Below are 19,689 nucleotides of genomic sequence, written 5' to 3'. Positions count from 1 at the left end.
TGTACTTGTGGCCAAAACCCATCATGCCACCCTTCAGAAGAACTGATACAAAAACTATTTAGTTCATACAGCCTGTGAAAATTAACTCCCTGTAGGAAGCAGTCATCAATATTCACTTGCAAGTGTCTTTGAATTGTACCTAATACTGCACTTTTTCCCCCCTTCCAAGGTAAGGGCCAAAGATGTTTATTTGAATCCATCAACAGTTATTTTCAGTTTCCTTAAATAAAAATGTGATGCACTTGACTCTCACCAGGAGAGGAAATTTAGGATCATGGGTGTGGTTGTGATTTGTATTCCTGTGATCTGTATTCTATTATTACGCTATAATGTTGTGGCTTTTGGGAGAGTAGTTTTACTTAGATATTTTTTCCTCTCTAAATTGAAATTATTTCATATGGTGTATTACGTTTGAATGCTACAACAGCATACAAGCTAATGTTTTATGTTTTTATGCCACCACTGCCAACCTCCACAATCTCATAAGCATAGGTATTACTGCTCTTGTACCTGCTCCTGTCTTGTGGTAATGCCGTACTTGTTTATTTCCAACACCCTTTCATAATTGGCCTGTGTTCCCTTTGCAATTAAAAAGCAACTGGAGAAGGCAAAAGTGTAGGAATGGATATGGTTGCACTTACGGGAACAAAGGATAAGTTCAGTCCTACTTTGTTACTGCTGTTGAGGATATAGATTTTACCTTGGACCCTCTAGCACAGCATTGGAGTTTATTATTTATTCACAAAATTGGTTGCTACACTGACACCATATCTAATACAAGTACACCAAAGGAAGGAAATGAAAATCTTGGAAATTTTTGAAGTCTTCTTCTTCTTATATCCGCTTCCTGTTTTCCTACTTCCTCTGTTCCCATACCAGAAGGTGCAGTACTTTTGCATAGTGTTCACCAGAAAGGGAGGCGCTTCTCAATGTCATTTTTGGCAACATTGAAAAGCACACTCACCCCCCAGTTTAATTTATTTTATATTTTGTAATTGTATCAAAAAGGCTGGAGGAAATCTTTGTCTCAGGGTCATGGCAACATTTCAGTTCGGAGTGATATCAGCCTCTAGCCAAAATTGATATTGTATCTTCATGATGTCATCCTGTTCATTACATCATCCCTGATTTGCTGTCAATGTATGACTAATTGAGGGGGGAATCAGTGCCGTGAAGAAAGAAAGAAAATGGTACAGCAGACTTGGTAAATGGTACAGCAGAGTGAAAACATTGGCATAAAGAAGGGGGTGGGGAAACATTCCTGCATATATTTTTTAGGAAATACTTTGGGACTCGACTCCAAATGCATTACTTTCTATCCAAAAACCAAATTGGAAGACTATCTGACACAGCCATATTATTTCAAAGCCTCAACTTTATGCCATGAAGCTCTTCTTAAGGGAAAGGTGCTGTGGCAGAAGGAGAGGCTGCTACTTACTAAATGCCCTAGTGGAAGGAAAAGATGGGCATCAGTAAAAAGCACATGAATCCTAATGTGCTTTTGTGTTCCTTGTTAAAATACTGAATGTAAATTGCAGATTTTAAAACGTTTTTATATCTCTTCAGGTTGTAAAGAAGCTTCAGATAGAAAAGTGATGGGAAAATGTTGAGGAACGAGGAGACTAATAGGTTGAAATTTACCAAAGCTCTTTCCCCCAAGAGCTGATTCATTTTTTATTTTTTATTTTTGGCACATTAGTAAATAGCAATATCAAGTAAGAATATTGTAGACAAAATTATTGAGGTAAATTAACTTTGGCATTTGCCACATATGTAGAAATGGTACACTAATTAACTGAATACAGGTAACTGATATCTGTCTAATTAGCATAATTACCCCTGAGGATTATAACACTAACTGCCCTGCCTAACATATGCTTTCTTTCTGCTTCATCTACAAGTGCACATTTACCATTTATCACTTCTTTTTCTTACAGTAGGACTGTTATCATTAATTGCCCCTGTATATTAGATGCTCTGCTGGTCTTTAGATCCTTTCAGCTGAATCTTTCCTTTATTTCACATGTTGCCCTTTAGAAATATAATTTTATTATCCCTATAACTGGCAACTTCATGGGGCTCCTGGCGAAGTGGCACAGGCGGGGCCCACGCCCACTTAGCTTCAGCAGTGCTGCAGCATCAAATGCTGCCAAACTACTCACTGAGCTCTGCCTTTTACGATTACAACATGGAATATACCGTACATATTGCATGCAGGTGCTTATGGATCTGGGATTTTTAAAATTACGTTTGTAGAATGACAACGTTGAAAGACGGCGTAATGAAAGCAGCGACCGAAGATGCAACGATAATCCCGGTTCAGCCTCTAACGGGCAGCCACAGCACAGCACTCGGCAAGTGGTGGAACAAGATGATGACGACGATGATGAAGAGCTGACGCTGAAATACGGGGCAAAGCATGTGATTATGCTGTTTGCACCAGTCACGCTTTGTATGGTGGTAGTTGTTGCAACCATCAAGTCTGTCAGCTTTTATACACGGAAGGATGGACAGCTGTATGTATTATTATTTTTCCTTTTCGCTCTGATGTCCTCTGATATCTACCCCTTTTTGTGTTCTCCCATTACGCCAGTCTTTCACAGTCATACAGTGAGCAAACAGGAAGCAGGAGACAAATGTTCCCTTGGTTGTGCTTTCTTTGGGGGGGGGGGACCCTTCCTCTAGCTGCTTTTCTCCCAGCCATGCTCTGAGACTAGAAATGAGCTCTACCAGGAGAAAAGCAACTGGGGGGGGGAGGCAGTTTTGGAGGGGAAGGATTAAGCTGCTTCTTCCTCCCACTTCTCTTCTTTAGATCATTCTGGACCCAGGTCCCACTTTAAATGACCCATACTATAATACTGTACACTATTACATCTAGTTATACTTTCAGTGACATTCTGTGAACCAAAGGATAACTTGAGGTTTCTCATTTTATAATGACATGCAACATTGCTCCTATTGTTGCATTCCCATGTAAAGTCAAGTTGCACCTAGTACTTTATAGATAAATAACCCAAGTTTTTATTCTATATGCTCAAGTCCTCAGTCTTAAGGTTTTTTTTTTAGCATGGTAATCTTTTATTAACCTCACTACAAAAATTAAGCTTTCTGACTACAACGTATTTCCTGTGTCTGCCTTTGGTTTTGTTCACAAGTGAATGAAATATTAAATTGTAATTCATTCCATATCCACTAGATGGTGTGGGCATACAGGCATTACAGTGGAACCTTGGTTCTCGAATGGCTTAGTTGACGAACAAATCAGCTCCCGAATGCCAAAATCCCGGAAGTAAGTGTTCCGGTTTTCGAATGTTTTTCAGAAGCCAAACATCTGATGCGGCTGTTGGCTATTTTTTCCGGGGCGCCAGCGCCAATTGGAAGGCGTGCCTTGGTTTTCGAACGTTTTGGGAGTTGAACTGACTTCCAGAACAGATTAAGTTCGAGAACCAAGGTTCTACTGTATTTAGAAGAATTATGGCTCAGAGTATGTACTCTATGTGCTAATGCTTGCTTATTTGTTGAACTCTCCTTAGGGTTGGTCTCTTGCGCTTAGTCAAAAACTTACCACAGTTTAAGAACACATTCATATTGCACAAACTTCACCTTTTACTTTTTATCTGTATTCTATTGCAGCATCTACACCCCATTCACAGAAGATACAGAAACAGTTGGACAAAGGGCTCTGAATTCTATTCTCAATGCTGCCATTATGATTAGCGTCATCATTATCATGACCATACTCCTGGTTGTGCTTTATAAGTACAGGTGCTATAAGGTGAGCTCAGGTTTACTCTTACTGTATCGAGGCTATTATTCAAGCCTTCAGCATGTCTTGTCTCATTGTCTCTAATAGCATACCTGGAATATTTTCAGCATACAAAGAGCCAAAATAGTTGCTAAAACAGTGCCTAAGCTAAAGATCAACTGTGATAGAGCAGCACAGGATGATAATAATAAAGATAGCTGTTTTATTCGATATTTCATTATAGATAAGGATAGTTATGAATATCTAAATTGGCAACTAATGTGTATTTTTGACTTTAATTTAGTGGGCCTGTTTTCAGGGAAAGAATAAATATTGAATTAAATTAAAGCACCCTTTAAAAGCTGGGAATAATATGGAAATATGCAAAAAAAACCACACCCCGCCCCAACCTATTAGAGAATGGTTTTGTTGCATGCACTCCAATCTCTGATTGGTAAGAGACTCCAGGGGTCCCAGTGCTTACCCAGGCTTTAGTTTTCTTGGAATGAAGGTCAGTGGGGACTGTGGTGTCTTTGGGATATATTGCTTTATTTATACATATATACTACATGGGAATAAGATGGAAGGGCTCAGAGCATTAACAGTCTAGGTTGGAGGGGGAGGGGGAGGGTCACCAAAGTCATAGTTCTGGATTCAGCACACAAAGCAGGTCAAGCTGCTGTGTCTCTCCAGCTTCCTCCTCTAGCTTCAGACCAGACCTAAGACAAAGGGCTCACTCTTTACTGATGTTTTCCTTGATCTTGTACTCCTAGGATGATGTAACGTTCAGCCAGGGGGCAAAGGCCCACACATTTGTCTCTATAGCAGTATGGTCACTCTTGCCTTGTGTAGCTGAAGGGTGCTTCCAAGCCCAGCTAATCTTACAGAGAGACTGGCTTGACCGGTTCAGTGGTTCCCTCTGCTAGATTCCAACCTAACAGATACATCATCACAGACTTGGAAGGGACCCACAGGCATCATCCAAACCACCAGCCCAATCCTGTAACAGGTTATTTGGACCTCTTGTAGTCTTTATTTGTCCATAATGCTGGTTCTCCCTCCCTTTGTCATGGACTGCATGTACTTATGAAATGAACACATTTTACTGTGGAATATATATGTACTCCACTCTGTCAAGTATAACCATCTCCCTATGGCACGTTAAGCCAAACCTTGGCTTACTTGCCACACACACTCAGCTAAAAAACCCCCAGAAGGAGCCAATCACCTGTGACGTGAACCAGGTTCTTGTCTTATTGACCAACAAATGACAGTTTTCTTTTTTATTAGTAGTTTAGATGTATGTAAAAAGAAAAAAAAAAATCCAGAAAACTGGGCTTCAATTTTCATTATTATATTCCTTGTGTATAGTAAAATTATACTGTTTTTTTTGTGTGTGTTTTCAGGTGATCCATGGGTGGCTCATCGTTTCTTCACTCTTCTTGCTTTTCTTTTTCTCATTCATTTACTTAGGGTAAGTTTACAAGTATTTTGACCTTTAGAAATGTTAGTAAGTAAGAGGATTAGCAAATTTTTGTTGGCTTGGAAAGTCTATACCCCTTGTAAAAAGGAAATATTGAAGTACATCTGGAGTAAAGAATACCACGGGTGCAGCACTGCAAAACTTTGTGTATTTTTCCTTGGACATTCCTCTCAGCAAGGAACTAATAATTCTTAATTCACTAAGTCTTGTAGTCTGAGCTGTAGAAGAGTGTGCTTCTCAATCAAGATTAAAATAGAGATATTCAATCTTGGGTCCCTAGATATGTTGCAAGTCGCATTATCTTAGACCATGCGTAGTCAAACTAAGGCCCGGGGGCTGGATCCAGCCCAATCGCCTTCTAAATCTGGCCTGTGGACGGTCCAGGAATCAGTGTGTTTTTATATGAGTAGAATGTGTGCTTTTATTTAAAATGCATCTCTGGGTTATTTGTGGGGCATAGGAATTTGTTCATTTCCCCCCCCCCCCCGCAAAGAATAAAGTCTGGCCCGCCACAATGTCTGAGGACTGGCCCCCTGCTGAAAAAGTTTGCTGACCCCTGTCCTAGACCATAGGCTAAGCTGGCTGGGCTTGGTAGGAACTAGGATCATCTGGAGACCCAGAATTGAAGAGCTCTTCTCTGGAACATGAGTGAATGGCGTTCAGTTATAGCATAGAACACTTACATGTCTCACTGTTGTGATTACTTTTCCAGTTACGGAGATTAGAAGGAGGTAAAAGGCAATAAAACAATGTGACGCACAAGCGAGCCTAAAAGCATGACACCACATTTGAAATGAAACTTGAATCCTGTGTTTCTTCTAAATGAATTCCCCACCCCTAAGCTTTAAATTTAGGCTAGGAAATGAAGAAGAAACTTTGAGCTTGCTGCACAAAATGCAAACATAATTTGCAGGGTTGGCGGTTGCTGTTTCTTCTCCACCATTCTTTGCGTAACAGGTTTTTCTCTTAATCTTGTGTGTGTGTCCAATAGGGAGGTTTTTAAGACTTACAACGTTGCCATGGACTACTTTACCCTTGCGCTCATGATCTGGAACTTTGGAGTGGTGGGAATGATCTGCATTCACTGGAAAGGCCCTCTTCGGCTCCAGCAAGCCTATCTCATTATGATAAGTGCTCTAATGGCCCTGGTATTTATCAAATACCTCCCTGAATGGACTGCCTGGCTCATCTTGGCAGTGATTTCAGTGTACGGTAAGAACCTCCAAACACATCTTTTACTAGGAACAACATTGACTTACTCTGCTTTTTTCCACTTTTATGTTTAATGCCTAGAAAGCTAGAATCAAGAACCAGACCCTTTTACTTGTGTCCTTTTGAAGTCTAAGAAATCGTATTGTGAATCTGTAGAATACCTTGATTATTCTTCCGTGTGTGGACTATTCCATCACAAGAACTATTTCTTTTCAAAGCATTTATTTTCCCCAATCCTTTGTCCTCAAGGCAGCCTGTCTCTGGTGAAATGAGATAGGTGATGCCAATGGGAGAGAGATATCATTCTTAATACCCAAACTCGGAAGACCTCTGAAAAAGAGGGAACTAGAACTTTTCCATATTTTGCTGCTTGATAGCAGCCAGTCCTAAGAAGAATCTCTTAACAAAAAATCTCATAACAAAAAAAAATTGATATGGAAAATATCTAGTAACAACAACTCTTAGTAGTTTGCAGTTAATAAATTAATACCGTCTTATCTTTCATGACATACTTCCTCCTTGGTGATGCTGGGCTAGGTTTACCTTTGGCCTGATCCAGCATGACTTTTCTTAAGTTAAGTTGCTCTCATTCTAAAAAGAGAGAAAAGGGGGAAAGAGCAGATTTGCGCAAGCCATGTGACAAGTTTCTTCCCAAGCTTGATCTGAGGTGAGAATTGTGATGTCTTTGCAGTACTGAACAGTAGAGAAGACAAAAGAGCAGCCAAATTCCCCAACGACTAAAACATAAATTACTGTAGGAAAGTGTTCATTTATCACTTTAGTTAAGCGTTTAGAACAAAATCTACTTTTAAGTATAACAAACATTTCCTTTATTTTTTATTTGCACTCTTGTTTCCCCCCTAAGACAGTAAGGTATGATGTAAAGGGAAGGATTCCCCAGGTTTTGCCATTAATAATTTTTGAATACCTACATCAGGTTTTGGCTAATGCTAAACACCCCTAGTTTTTGAGCCAGATCATATTTAAATGTAAGCTTTATCTTTTTCAAGTGGGAACAGGAGCTTGGCAGCCTTTTGAGATATACACACAATGTAAAACAGGTTTGTGAATGTCACATGCTTTCTCCTCAAATTGTATTTGTTCAGGAAATCCAAATGACCTTTATAAAGCATTCCTGTTCTTCTGCATAAGATGTACAGAAACAAAGGTTGCACATAAACACAGATGTTCCGTGTCACAAGATTATGCAGATTTGACAGTACCATCATATAACACTCTGTCATCATTCAGATTCTGCACTCAAAATTTGTTTGCTATGCATAAAGGCAATTTATATAACTGTTATTAACATCTATGCTGAATATGAAAAGAATTGCCAGGTCACGTGGAAATACACATTTGCATCTGCGTAAGACTGTAAGTGAGGATGTTTTGTTCAGGAAGAGTGGATGTTTTTCACACTATTGAATTTCAGGCACATCTGATGTGTGTGTGTGTGTGTGTGTGTGTGCGCGCGCGCGCGCGCTGCTAAACAAAGTGATGGCATTTAATTTGGTAAAGAGTGTCTAAGTGTCTTAAAATTACATAGTTCTAGAGATAGCCATGTAATGTTTAATTTTAAAAAGAACCTGGAGAATAGGCTGTGTCATGTACATGTTGTAAAGGTAGTTTTATTCTTTGATATGTGAGCTAAAACTATTGAATGCCCAGGTGCTAACATGTTTTTGAAGCCTGCCAGAAGCAGCCACATAGGGTGGAGCAGGAATAGATTTAAGCCCCAGAGGCCACATTGAAATGGAGGACAGCCATCATTTGCTAAGTCTGCTTTGCCTCACTAGTTAAGTCAGTTAATAACGATGCCTGAACTTTTTGGTATCCATGGAGGGAACTTAGAAATGATCAGACTGGAAAGCTCATAAACAGATACATTACTCTGGTTGCTGCATATATATTTTTTCAAATAAGACTTTATCTTCACAATCGTGAGACCTGTGAAGTTTTGGTTACTGTAATATTTTGTCCACAATGTGGAGAGATATACAGGCAGTATCCTAGCACATAACCTGAAATTTTCTGTAAGACTTCTTCCTGCAGGAGCACTGAACTGCTTACTAAGCTCTTTACATGATCTTTGACATCTGAGGCACAGTTTTTACTATGATTTATTAAATTTGTATATTGCCCTTCATCCAAAGATCACAAAGCAGTTCCCAACATAAAAATACAAAAGGAGAACACAAAATATATAATAAAACAAAAACAAACCAATTATGCCCCCCCCAAAAAAAATCCCCAAAACACCCCTAATGTAAATCAGCCCAAGGCCTGGTTATAGAGAAACATTTTTGCCTGGTACCTAAAGATATATAATGAAAGTGCCATGCAAACCTTCCTGGGGAGAGCATTCCACAAATGAGGAACTGTTTTTAGGACTCAGCCTACTCTTTTTATGTAATTTATTTTTACTGATTTTAATATGGTATTTTTATACTGTTGCAATCCACCCTGGTGTCTTACAGTGACTGTTGAGGTGTAAGCAATCTCCACTTTTAAGAAACTATATTGTTTAGTGTGTTTTTTTCTGGACAGGAGTTTTTTCTGTGTGGGTTGACCCCAATGTTGGTGTCTTTCAGATCTGGTTGCTGTATTGTGTCCTAAAGGACCTCTTCGTATGCTAGTTGAAACCGCTCAAGAAAGAAATGAGACTTTGTTCCCAGCACTCATTTACTCATGTAAGTATACAGAGTTGAGTTTTATATTCTGCAGCCTACTCCCAAACTATGGATATTAAAAATCCATCAGATTTTCTGTTGAAGTTGTGTGATGCTAGATGTGCAGCTGTGTTGTCGCGTTTTCATTTCTTTGGGACTCAGATCTGCTGTTGGCTCAAGAGCTTGGAACGTGTGCTGCGTAGGATGTCCCAAGATGAAAAGAACATTATGTTCCACCTTAATTAAAAATGGAAAGAGGGGAAAAGGATTTGGCCTGGTCAAAACACCTCTAATTGTTTTTAGCAGTAGTAACTTACTGCATTTAGATTTTTCTTTAGATCCAAGGCTGGCCCTGTTTACAAGCATTTATAAAGATACAACTGAGAAATACAAAGTTCATCTTAGAGATTTGGGAGATCTCTGTCCATTGATTTGTATGTAACTTTCAAGGATTCTTTTTTGAGGAGTGGGAGGAAACTGATCCACCAGTGCAGCAGAAGAAGGACATACGAATAGTTCAGCTGGATCTCTCAGTGGCCAACCAGATGCCCATAGGAGGGGCACAAAGGGGACATGAGTGCAGCAGCTTTCTCCCCACTGGTATTCAGACACATACTTCCTCTGACATTGGAAGTAGAACATTGTTACACCTTGCGATTTCATGCAGATACATAGCTGTCAACTTACAGATTTGAAAATAAGCAGCCTCCAAAATAAGGGATCAGCAGCCAAAATAAGGGATTTTAGTTAACCACCTGAAATGCGAAGTTAAAAGGGACCAAATAATTTTGGAGAGCAGCGCCGGTTTTTAGCCCTTCGTTTCCAGAGGTTGCTGCTCAAGCTGATGAAACACTGCAATTAAGTAACTACAAGCAGCAACCACTTTTCGCGCAAAACGAAGTCCAAGCTACAAAGATGCTACCCCAGGCAGAGACGCTCAGTTCGGCGGCCACAAGGAGGATGGTGGCAGAAGGGCCCGAGGCTCCCGCCAGTCCCGGCGGGGAGGGGCTCCTGGGGGCCAAGGCTAGTGAGAGGAGGCCGGAGGGGGGCGGGCCCTGGCAACCAAGCAACACAGTTGGAGCCTCCCTCCTCCCTGGCCGGCAGGGAGGGAGTGAGAGGAGCTGCTTCATTTGAAACCTGGGAAATTTAAGGGACATCTTCAGTAAGGGAGAGCAGCGGGACACGGCGCTGGGATAAGGGAGTTTCCTGCCAAATAAGGGACGGTTGACAGCTATGTGCAAATAGCAGTACAAATGATTTTATGGTTACGAAATTATACAAATAAAACACACGTGCCTGTCTATTTGGATTAAGTCAATCTGATTTCTTTATACTAATCTGAATGATTCTACCATGGGTGCCTACTATGCATTTGTATCAGCAAATTTCTTTTTTAAAAAAATAAATAAACAGGCTAATCATACTTCTATTTGATTTTGACATTTTGTTTCAAATTAAGATTGCACTATAGTTTTATGCAATAGAGAGGGGTTTTTTTTTAATCAGCTGGACTTACGACTACCCTTCCCAGCACTCATTTACTCATGCAAGTGATTTAATGATAGCTGTGCAGTTAACGAACAGAGAAAACAGCCTGGTTACTGTCGTCTTCCGTTTTTTGCTATATTTATTTGTTTATTTAAAATAATTTTTATGCTCCCCTTCAAGCTCAGTAGCAGATGAAACATCTTACTGGCTTACAATCAAGACACCAGGTTTACAACAGGGATGGGGAGGGAAGAAGGGGAAAACAAAACCAGTCACTGGTTCCTGAAGTTACAAATGGCATAATGGAACTCTGGAAGAAGACAAAAAACCTTAAAAATATACTTTCCTGTAATTGACGTGTAGTTAAAAAATTTAAAAAATAGGTAAAGGTACCCCTGCCCGTATACGGGCCAGTCTTGACAGACTCTAGGGTTGTGCGCTCATCTCACTCTAGAGGCCGGGAGCCAGCACTGTCCGCAGACACTTCCGGGTCACGTGGCCAGTGTGACGAAGCTGCTCTGGCGAACCGGCACCAGAGCAGCACACGGAAACGCCGTTTACCTTCCCGCTATTTATCTACTTGCACTTAAGGGTGCTTTCGAACTGCTAGGTGGGCAGGAGCTGGGACCGAAAGACGGGAGCTCACCCTGCCGCGGGGATTCGAACCGCCGACCATGCGATCGGCAAGTCCTAGGCGCTGAGGTTTTACCCACAGCGCCACCCGCATCCCAAAAAAATAGGTAGCAGCAGTTAATTAAGGATATCTCTGATTTTTCCAATAGCAACAATGATATGGCTGGTGAACATGGCTGAAGAAGACCCTGAATCTCAAAAGACAGCCACCAAAAACTCCACTTATGATAAACAAGGTGGGTTTTTTCATCTTTGCTTAGTTTAGATCTTTTCACAATAACTTACTGATCAACTTACAAGTGACCCTCCTTTACTAATAAAAAGTACTTTTACTCATCATGTACAAGGATTTTATGAAATTGTATTAAAGAATTTTGCTTTCTGTGATTAGTACAACTATACTGGAATGGTAGTTTGGGTAATGACACATAATGTTAATTCTTCTGGAATCCCATTAACACCCCCGCCCCATGCTCTTTTCCTTTCGTCTCCATATCTCCTGCAGACATGGAACAAAAATCCTAAATAACATTTACAACAAGGACATAAACATAAAGTACTATTCTGTTAAATATAGTTTTCACGATGTTTTTAGATGTCCAAAACATTGGATTCCAACCATAAAATTAACCCTACAATGTATTTCATTATAATTATTATTGATTAAATTTGTATATTGCCCTTCATCTGAAGATCACAGAGTGGAAGTTCTGTTACATGAGCAGAGGTTGTTCTGTTCATGCAATGATTTTGTTGGATTCAGCCCATTTTCTCTTTTCAGTTCCAGCAAATCAGAGCCAGAATGCAAGTAGTGAGGCAGATGATGGAGGATTCAATCCGGAATGGGTGCAGGAACAGGTTCGTAGAATAGGGAATCAAGAATCAACCCCCGAAACGCGACAACCTGTTCAGAATCTTCCCAGTAGTTCACCAGCAAGTGATGAAGACCCAGAGGAAAGTAAGTAACATTGCCAGATAAATATATGTCATCTTAGCAGGCACCTAAAAGAATCTGGGCCATTGCAAAAGGACTAGTTGTTGATATGCTTGTAGACCTTCACAAGATTCTTGCTTCAGATTACTTGCCCTCAGAAACTTAAACGGTATTACTTTTATATAAGTAGGGGCCATAAGAACCTGCTTCTTTGTCATTCTTTAAATGAAACTGTAAGCTTCAATGAGAGATGAGGTATAGAGCATAAATTGTAATTTCTACTTTAATTATTCAAGTGCCCTGTTCAGGAGGTAAGGATGAAATGTAAACATTTCAGTCATTGCTGGTTCATAATCAAGAGATCAAGGAGACAGTAAAAGTATTTGTAGGTTATTCATCATGTTTTCTGTGCAGTAGTACTGGGCTTGCATTCATCAGAGACTCCTGTAAAGCTTTTTGGTACTGTGCACACAGAACATCACTTAATTTTTATTCCTTGTTGCAGCATTGTGTCCAGATGTTCATTTACTAATAGAACATGTAGACAGACACATAGTAGGAGTTTGTGCACATCACCAGACTTTTGGGACACCCGCCCACCACGGTGATAATGGATGTATATGATTAAAATAAATAGAGAGAGAGAGGACAGACAGACCCTGTTATCCATGCCTGTAAGATACATTGGCCAATATAAATAAATAAAAACTTACTCCACATGCCCAAGCTGCATTCATCTTGTGTTTCTCATATACCAGCCTCTTGTGCCAATGGCAGACCACTTTTGCAACTGGAGGTACTTTCAAAAGCATTTTGTGATACAATATATATGGGTCTTGTGTTCTGAAGACATAAACAGTGTGGTGTAGTGGTTAGTGTGTTGGCTTAGGACCTCTAAACACCAATCCCCACTCTGTCCTGCTGGGTGGCCTTGGGCCAGTCACTCTCTGCCTAACCTACCTCGCAGGGTTGTTGTGAGGATAGGGATAGGGAGCAAGAGGAACCACGTACACCCCCTTGAGTTCCTTGGAGGATACGTGGGATGCATTCAAAAGAAACAAGTTTTTTGAAAAAAACATTTCCCCCCTAAAATAAGTTCATATTTTGTGTGTTTCAGCTGAGAATTCCAAATCATTGGGGGTGGAGAGAAATATAATAGCCATAGTACTTCTCCCCACTCATCTGGAATTCCCAGCTGAAAGGGACAAAATAAGAAGTGCAACTGGCAGAATTGTGGTTTTCTATATGTGCTCAAGATTGCCATTGTCACAGATACAGATATAGGCAAGGAGTGTTGGGAAGAATTTAGGTATTTAACCAGGACAAGAGACCTTGCACAGAAATATCATCTGCTATCTGGCAACAGGGATGCTTGAGGATAAGATCAGTGAGGAAAGTCTAGTGAGGACCTGGGTTTGGAAGTGTTAGTCAGTGCCACTGTTGTAACTTAAAGACTTGAGAAAACATTAAGGCACTGCTTGAGTTGTATTGAATGGGATGAAAATACAGAGGCCCTCCTGTTTTCTGTTAATTGAATGTTATGATTCCAAAAACCTTGCCAAGCTGCTGATTATCTTAAAAAAAATAAAGGTAACTCATACAGAAACCATAAAGATAGGTTGAATTATAAGGATGCATCATAATTAGACACATGTAACTTTATAAAAATCATTATAAGAATTTTGTAGGAGACACGAGGCACTGAAGCAATCTTCCAAGCAAGCAAACTTATCATTTGATGCACAAACTGCAAGCTCCGAGCAAATTATTTGCTTTCTAGGCAGAAAAACTGAAGTTGTCTTTTACCAGAAAGTTGTAATCAAGTAAGATGCATGATGAATGTGCCATAATTTCAGTCAAGGACTTCCCACTTGATGATACCACTTACATGGCAGGAGGATAACTAGGAAACGTGTGGGGAGAAGCATAGAGGTATGTCAGGCTGTATTTGTAATGTTGTAGGAAGGCAGTAATGTAGTACCTGACCACATTGTTAAGCCGCTAAAGTAAAGGTAAAGGTACCCCTGCCCATACGGGCCAGTCTTGCCAGACTCTGGGGTTGTGCGCCCATCTCACTCAAGAGGCCAGGGGCCAGCGCTGTCCGAAGACACTTCCAGGTCACGTGGCCAGTGTGACATCGCTGCTCTGGTGAGCCAGAGCTGCACACGGAAACGCCGTTTACCTTCCCGCTAGAAAGCGGTCCCTATTTATCTACTTGCACCCGAGGGTGCTTTCGAACTGCTAGGTTGGCAGGCGCTGGGACCGAGCAACGGGAGCGCACCCCGCCGCGGGGATTCGAACCGCTGACCTTTCGATCGGCAAGCCCTAGGCGCTGAGGCTTTTTACCCACAGCGCCACCCGCTACCACTACAATTTCCCTCAGCTTCTTGGAAGCAAGGAGAACACTGAGCTTACTGTGGAGTCAGAGACTGCAGTCTGCCTCTCTACATCATGGGTGGACGACCTTTGGCCCTCCAAATGTTGAACTGCAACGTCCATCATCCCTAGCCATTGGCCATGCTTGCTGAGGCAGATGGGGGTTATATTCATCAATATCTTGAGGGCCAAAGGTCCCCCCCCACCGCCTCTCCAAGTTCTACCCTATGATTCTCGGTCATCTGTTTCCACTCAGTCTGAAGCTGTACACTTAATTTGCATATGTTGATGTGGATGTTGTTGAGTGTCCACCCCCCTACCCCCCCGATTTCCGTTCTAGTGATGTGCACTCACTCAGCTTCTTGAGAAATAAAACTTCCAAGAAATAATTCTGCTTTTTCCAACTCCCTGTTTTGGTTCATAATTGACTCAGTGGAGTTGAAATCCTGGGACTTCAACCATATTTATTCAGGTCACATCTGTTTGATATGAAATAACAAGCATTCGGCACATTGCCGTAATATCGCCAAGAGAAGGGCAGCAGGAAGAACCAAAATACTTTTAGCTGCTTAAGATGGCCTTGATTTCAGGGTTGAATGACAGGAGTAATTTTGTACCATTGCTTAGTTCTTCTCCTTTTCCTCGGCAGGGGGAGTTAAGCTTGGCCTAGGGGACTTTATTTTCTACAGTGTCCTAGTCGGCAAAGCCTCGGCAACGGCCAGCGGAGACTGGAACACAACTCTAGCCTGTTTTGTAGCCATTTTAATTGTGAGTATTATATTAAGGTAGCAATGTTAACGTCCCACTCTAAGTAGCAAAGTGAAGTCATTACTACTGCATCAGGGGATTCTAGAGATCACATTTCAGAGCTCTATTCTGTGGGATTTGTTTGTCTGCCTTGCCGGTCAGGCAGCCTCATTAGCGCTTCTTAAATGTGTGTTACCTTTGTTTTGTCCCCCTCAAAAATCAGTGGATGAATTGTGATAGATTCTGAACCTGGTATGTAGTTTATGTGAAGAATGTGCATACCCAATTCGAATTCTCTGCATGATGCTGAGCCACCAATACCTATCTGCCTGGTGGAAATGAGGCTTTTCAGCTTGCCACTCTGGGCTTTGATGATCAGTTGAAAGAGCCTCTACTCCCTGCAGATTCCAAGAGCAGGCGGGCTCTGCTGTTTAACAGAGGGAAGCCAAGCTCAGAATCTGCCAACAGATAATACCCGCTGGCCATATCCATGTTGGATTTTCACTCAACAAGATAAAGTGTGTGAATCATCTGTAGAACATTCAGTGCAAATAGTGTTTCTTGGAAGCAGGCAAACATAGCCTGTAGTATTTTGTGTTTGTTAGAGTTCCACTGTCTAATTTGTGTGTACTTTTTTGTCTTTTCCTCCCCAGGGCCTGTGCCTTACCCTCTTGCTGCTTGCCATTTTTAAAAAGGCCTTACCAGCTCTTCCAATCTCTATAACCTTTGGGCTCGTTTTCTATTTTGCCACAGATAACTTGGTGCAACCTTTTATGGACCAGCTTGCGTCCCATCAGTTGTATATCTAGCACCCTCAGAGTTGATCACCCATGGACATTTGTAACGACTGTAGCAAATATGGGAGGGAACAAAGATTTTTCCCTATTTCTTAACTGCCGCTGTGCTGGGCACTACTGGTTTCTTCTCTTCTTTTTTCAAAAAAGGGTCTCTTAATGAAAGGGTTATAGCACATTCTTCAGCAAACTTGAGTTATACATCTTTGAAAGGACCTTATGTACAAGATACCTATGCTTTCACCAGCAACACTTCTGTTTAGCATAGCGATTCCAACTCCACCCCACTGCTGAAGAGTGCTGAGAATTGTTGTGATGCTAAAGAAAGGGAACTGGTAAATCATACTGAGATATCTGGACCATTTGAAGTCAGCCTGGCTCTGGAACATCAACACTTGCATCCCAGCTTCCACTCTGGGTTACCTGGAGAACAGTAACTGGACTTTGGATGAGAAGATTTATATCTTGTCTAAAGAAAAAAAATCATGCAAGTCATTCTGTGTGTTTTGTGTTGAATTTAAAAATTCCTAATTATCATTCTGGCACAAAACCCTGTGTGCAAATTTGCACATTTCTAGCATTCTTTGGCACAAAACACACACTTTCTGATTATGCTGCCAAGTGTTCATCGGATTCCATTTACAACAGGTTTGTCATGAGATCAGAGGTGGGGTCCTTGTTTTTGAGACATTTTTAATCCTATATTTCTCCCTGTCTCCCCAAAAAAATATGCTGAATATTTAATGTCCTTTCAGCATTATAATGAACATTATAATCTATAGAAGAATGAGAGATTTGAAAAGCTGTATAAAAGCAATGAAACACACTGCAACCAAAAACATTTATAGTTTTCTTTTCAACAGAGTGGTGAATTTTGGAATTCCATCTTGTTTTCTCAGACTTTTTTTTAGCATTTCTTGGGATCATTTAGTAAAATAGGATGTGTTTATACTGTAAAAGTAAAAAAGAGTAAATATTTATTTTATAAGACTGAGGGCTGACACATAACATTTACCTCCACAGGACTGTTATGTAGCAAACTCTGTGAAAGCATACATGTGAAAAATACTACATCTGAGCTCGTCACACATATGGGTTTTTCAGACAAAGTCTATATGCAAAATAAGTTCATCCTCTGGCCTACCCATTGGATAATTCCAGAAAAATTATTGTGGTAACCACTTGTAGGGTAATTTAAAAAACAAACTTGTATTCTCCATTGGGAATCATTCCAGAAGTACTCATATAGAAGTGTTTGTTATGTTAGAAAAAAAAGACCTAAAACCTCCACAAATACTATATTGGCTATGTTGGCTTTCTTCTTCGATTGCCTCAACTTGAGTGCCCTTGAGAGTGTCAGATGCACCAGGCTGCAACCTAGAAAGTAGAACATCTCTATTGAAATGAGATGTACCTACCTACCTAATCCTGTAACACTGAATGGCTCACAATTACCTATTGAATTCAATTTGGATAAACATTAATAATGCGGAAAAACTTACTGTGGCTCTCAGGCTGAGATAAGCCAGAGCAAGCTGTGTAAATAACAGCTTTCGGTTTCCAATATTATTTGAGGAATAGGATCTGAAATGAACTACTGATTGTCAGATGATAAGCTGTTGGTGTTTTGTTTGTATTTGTACATTGTTCCTCACTAGAACGTTCATGGGGGGGGGGGGGAGACTCTGTCAGTATGATTCCTATAGAAGGAGATTGACAAAGTCTGATACTGCAGTTGATACCCCAGATCTATATCTTAGCAGAGCAGTGCAGAGATGTCATCTGACATGTGATGTTTATCTGCAGAAAGAAAGAAACTAGTCAGCGCCCACAGAAACCAATAGAAGTCTTTACATGAATTTCAGGAGGCCCTGAGAAACTTGCTTAGAATTGATTCGCACTACTAGTTTTTGCACTGCTAAGATCAATTGCACCAAGTTTGATAGGCCTCAGTGAAATGGGGAACCTATGTCTGTACAGGTTAGGACTATGGTGGAATGGCCTTCTGTGCAAAAATAAATAAATCCCTCCATTTAAAAAGACAACATTTCTCTTTCTGACTTGCTAGTTGTCTAACCTTCAAGTTAGAAAACTCAAGATGGAAAGTGTTTATTAACTAGTGCATCGAATACAGTAAACTTTAAATGAAGTAAACTAAGTGATCTCTTTTGGTCTTGGCTTGCACCTAGGAAGTAAAAGTTGCACAAGAGTCTGAAACAAGATCACTCCCTAATTGTATCTTGTAAAATATTCAAAGAATTGACTGCATTGCTGCCAGTTTCTTAATCAGTGGCAGCGACTAACATGGTTTAGGTTTAGTAACCAAAATCAAAACTTGGACACAAGAGATGTGTGTATTTAATATATTATTCATTTGGAAAGTTGTAACCCAGAAGAGGTTGCTAGGTACTAACAGTTTCTCAGGAAGGACTAAGTCATTCAGTAATTTGAATTCACTTGAACACATTAGATTATAGTACCCTTCAAAAGACAAGACAACTGTAGTGTACTGTTTGGTTAGATATGAATATAGTTCCCTATTGAACAGGTCATCAAATTTGACCTTAACACAGAAGTCAGTGTTCTATTGCAAGCTCTGGTATCTGCAATTCTGCATGGCTCTTTTAAGGGGGATTGCTTGTAAACAGAAGTTTGAAAATTCAAAGCAAGAGTTACAGGAGTACTACTGTGAATGTGGATTTTCTCTGACTTTTCCATATAATGGAATTTATTAATAAATTGACGACAGAAATGGGGGAGGCGTCTGTAGCATACAGTATAGTAGCATTTTAGAACGAGGCATGTACGTTCAGGTGCCATTTAGAAATGTTGGGTTAATGCAGTTTATTCAATCTTGATGGTTACCAAACTTTTAAGGGCTGTAGTAAGCTGAAAATAGCTGAATCTTCTCGAAGTACAAAGCACATCCTGGATGTCTTTGACTTGCAAGCTCTTGATATTACAGTTAAAGCAGTTGCTTTATGGTGTAGTAAAAGAAACAAATAATTGGGGTACATTACAGAGGATGATTAGAATGAAGAACATTTAAGGGTTTTTTGGTAAATTGTTTTGGCAGCTATGTGTAAAGGCCATTATCAAGAAATCTACAGTACTTGCATTTGTATAGTGGTGTGATTTTTTTAATCTCAAAATATTGGTCTGTCAGTGGGAATACTGGAAATGGGATAGAGTTGAATTATTTTACACTCTAGCATTTTGTTTTTTGTTTTTTCCAAACACTGGTTTGTATATAACCTGAACTGAATGTGAATAAGTCTTTTTAAAACACGTTTCCAATTAAGATATCATTTTGATAGGTTATTGCAATTTTCCCTGTATTTATCTGATTATTAAAAATAAAGAATGCATGGATCCTATGACTTTTTCATTATTTTTGCCGAACACTTTTAATTCCAGAACAGATGAAAATCTTGAAGGGCACCTTGTCTGGTATTTGTATAGGAAACCCCCAGCTAATATATTGCACCACCTCTATTACTGTGGTGCACCATTCCAGAGATAGCTGTGTAGCAAGAAATATGCATAACGTTTAAAAATGCTAGTGGCTGAAAGCATATTTGCTTCAATTGGAATTAAGTAAGGTC

General features: G+C 40.2%; 1 protein-coding gene and 1 long non-coding RNA gene across 4 annotated transcripts in view; one reads left to right on the top strand and one right to left on the bottom strand.

Moving 5' to 3' along the window:
* The window catches only part of PSEN1 (presenilin 1), a 30,685-nt gene extending 11,224 nt beyond the window's left edge, over positions 1-19,461 (top strand). For all 3 annotated transcript variants that reach the window (XM_083747429.1, XM_083747428.1, XM_083747430.1), the window contains 9 exons: positions 2,257-2,516; positions 3,634-3,775; positions 5,152-5,219; positions 6,220-6,440; positions 9,035-9,133; positions 11,383-11,469; positions 12,015-12,191; positions 15,193-15,311; positions 15,944-19,461. In XM_083747429.1, coding sequence (XP_083603555.1) covers positions 2,257-2,516; positions 3,634-3,775; positions 5,152-5,219; positions 6,220-6,440; positions 9,035-9,133; positions 11,383-11,469; positions 12,015-12,191; positions 15,193-15,311; positions 15,944-16,099 — 1,329 coding nt within the window. In that variant the 3' untranslated portion in view covers positions 16,100-19,461. The remainder of the gene's footprint in view (positions 1-2,256; positions 2,517-3,633; positions 3,776-5,151; positions 5,220-6,219; positions 6,441-9,034; positions 9,134-11,382; positions 11,470-12,014; positions 12,192-15,192; positions 15,312-15,943) is intronic.
* Positions 161-8,665, bottom strand: LOC310848872. The gene is made up of 2 exons (XR_014566669.1): positions 4,381-8,665; positions 161-4,234 (listed from the first exon to the last, which is right to left on the bottom strand). It is a non-coding gene; the product is annotated as an uncharacterized lncRNA (long non-coding RNA).
* Positions 19,462-19,689: the final 228 nt, after the last annotated feature.

The sequence above is a fragment of the Podarcis gaigeae genome (assembly GCF_964106915.1).
Source record: "Podarcis gaigeae genome assembly, chromosome: 1".
In the NCBI taxonomy this organism is placed as follows: domain Eukaryota; kingdom Metazoa; phylum Chordata; class Lepidosauria; order Squamata; family Lacertidae; genus Podarcis; species Podarcis gaigeae.
The sequence above is the reverse complement of the archived record's forward strand: the minus strand, read 5'-3'. Positions and strand labels throughout refer to the sequence as shown.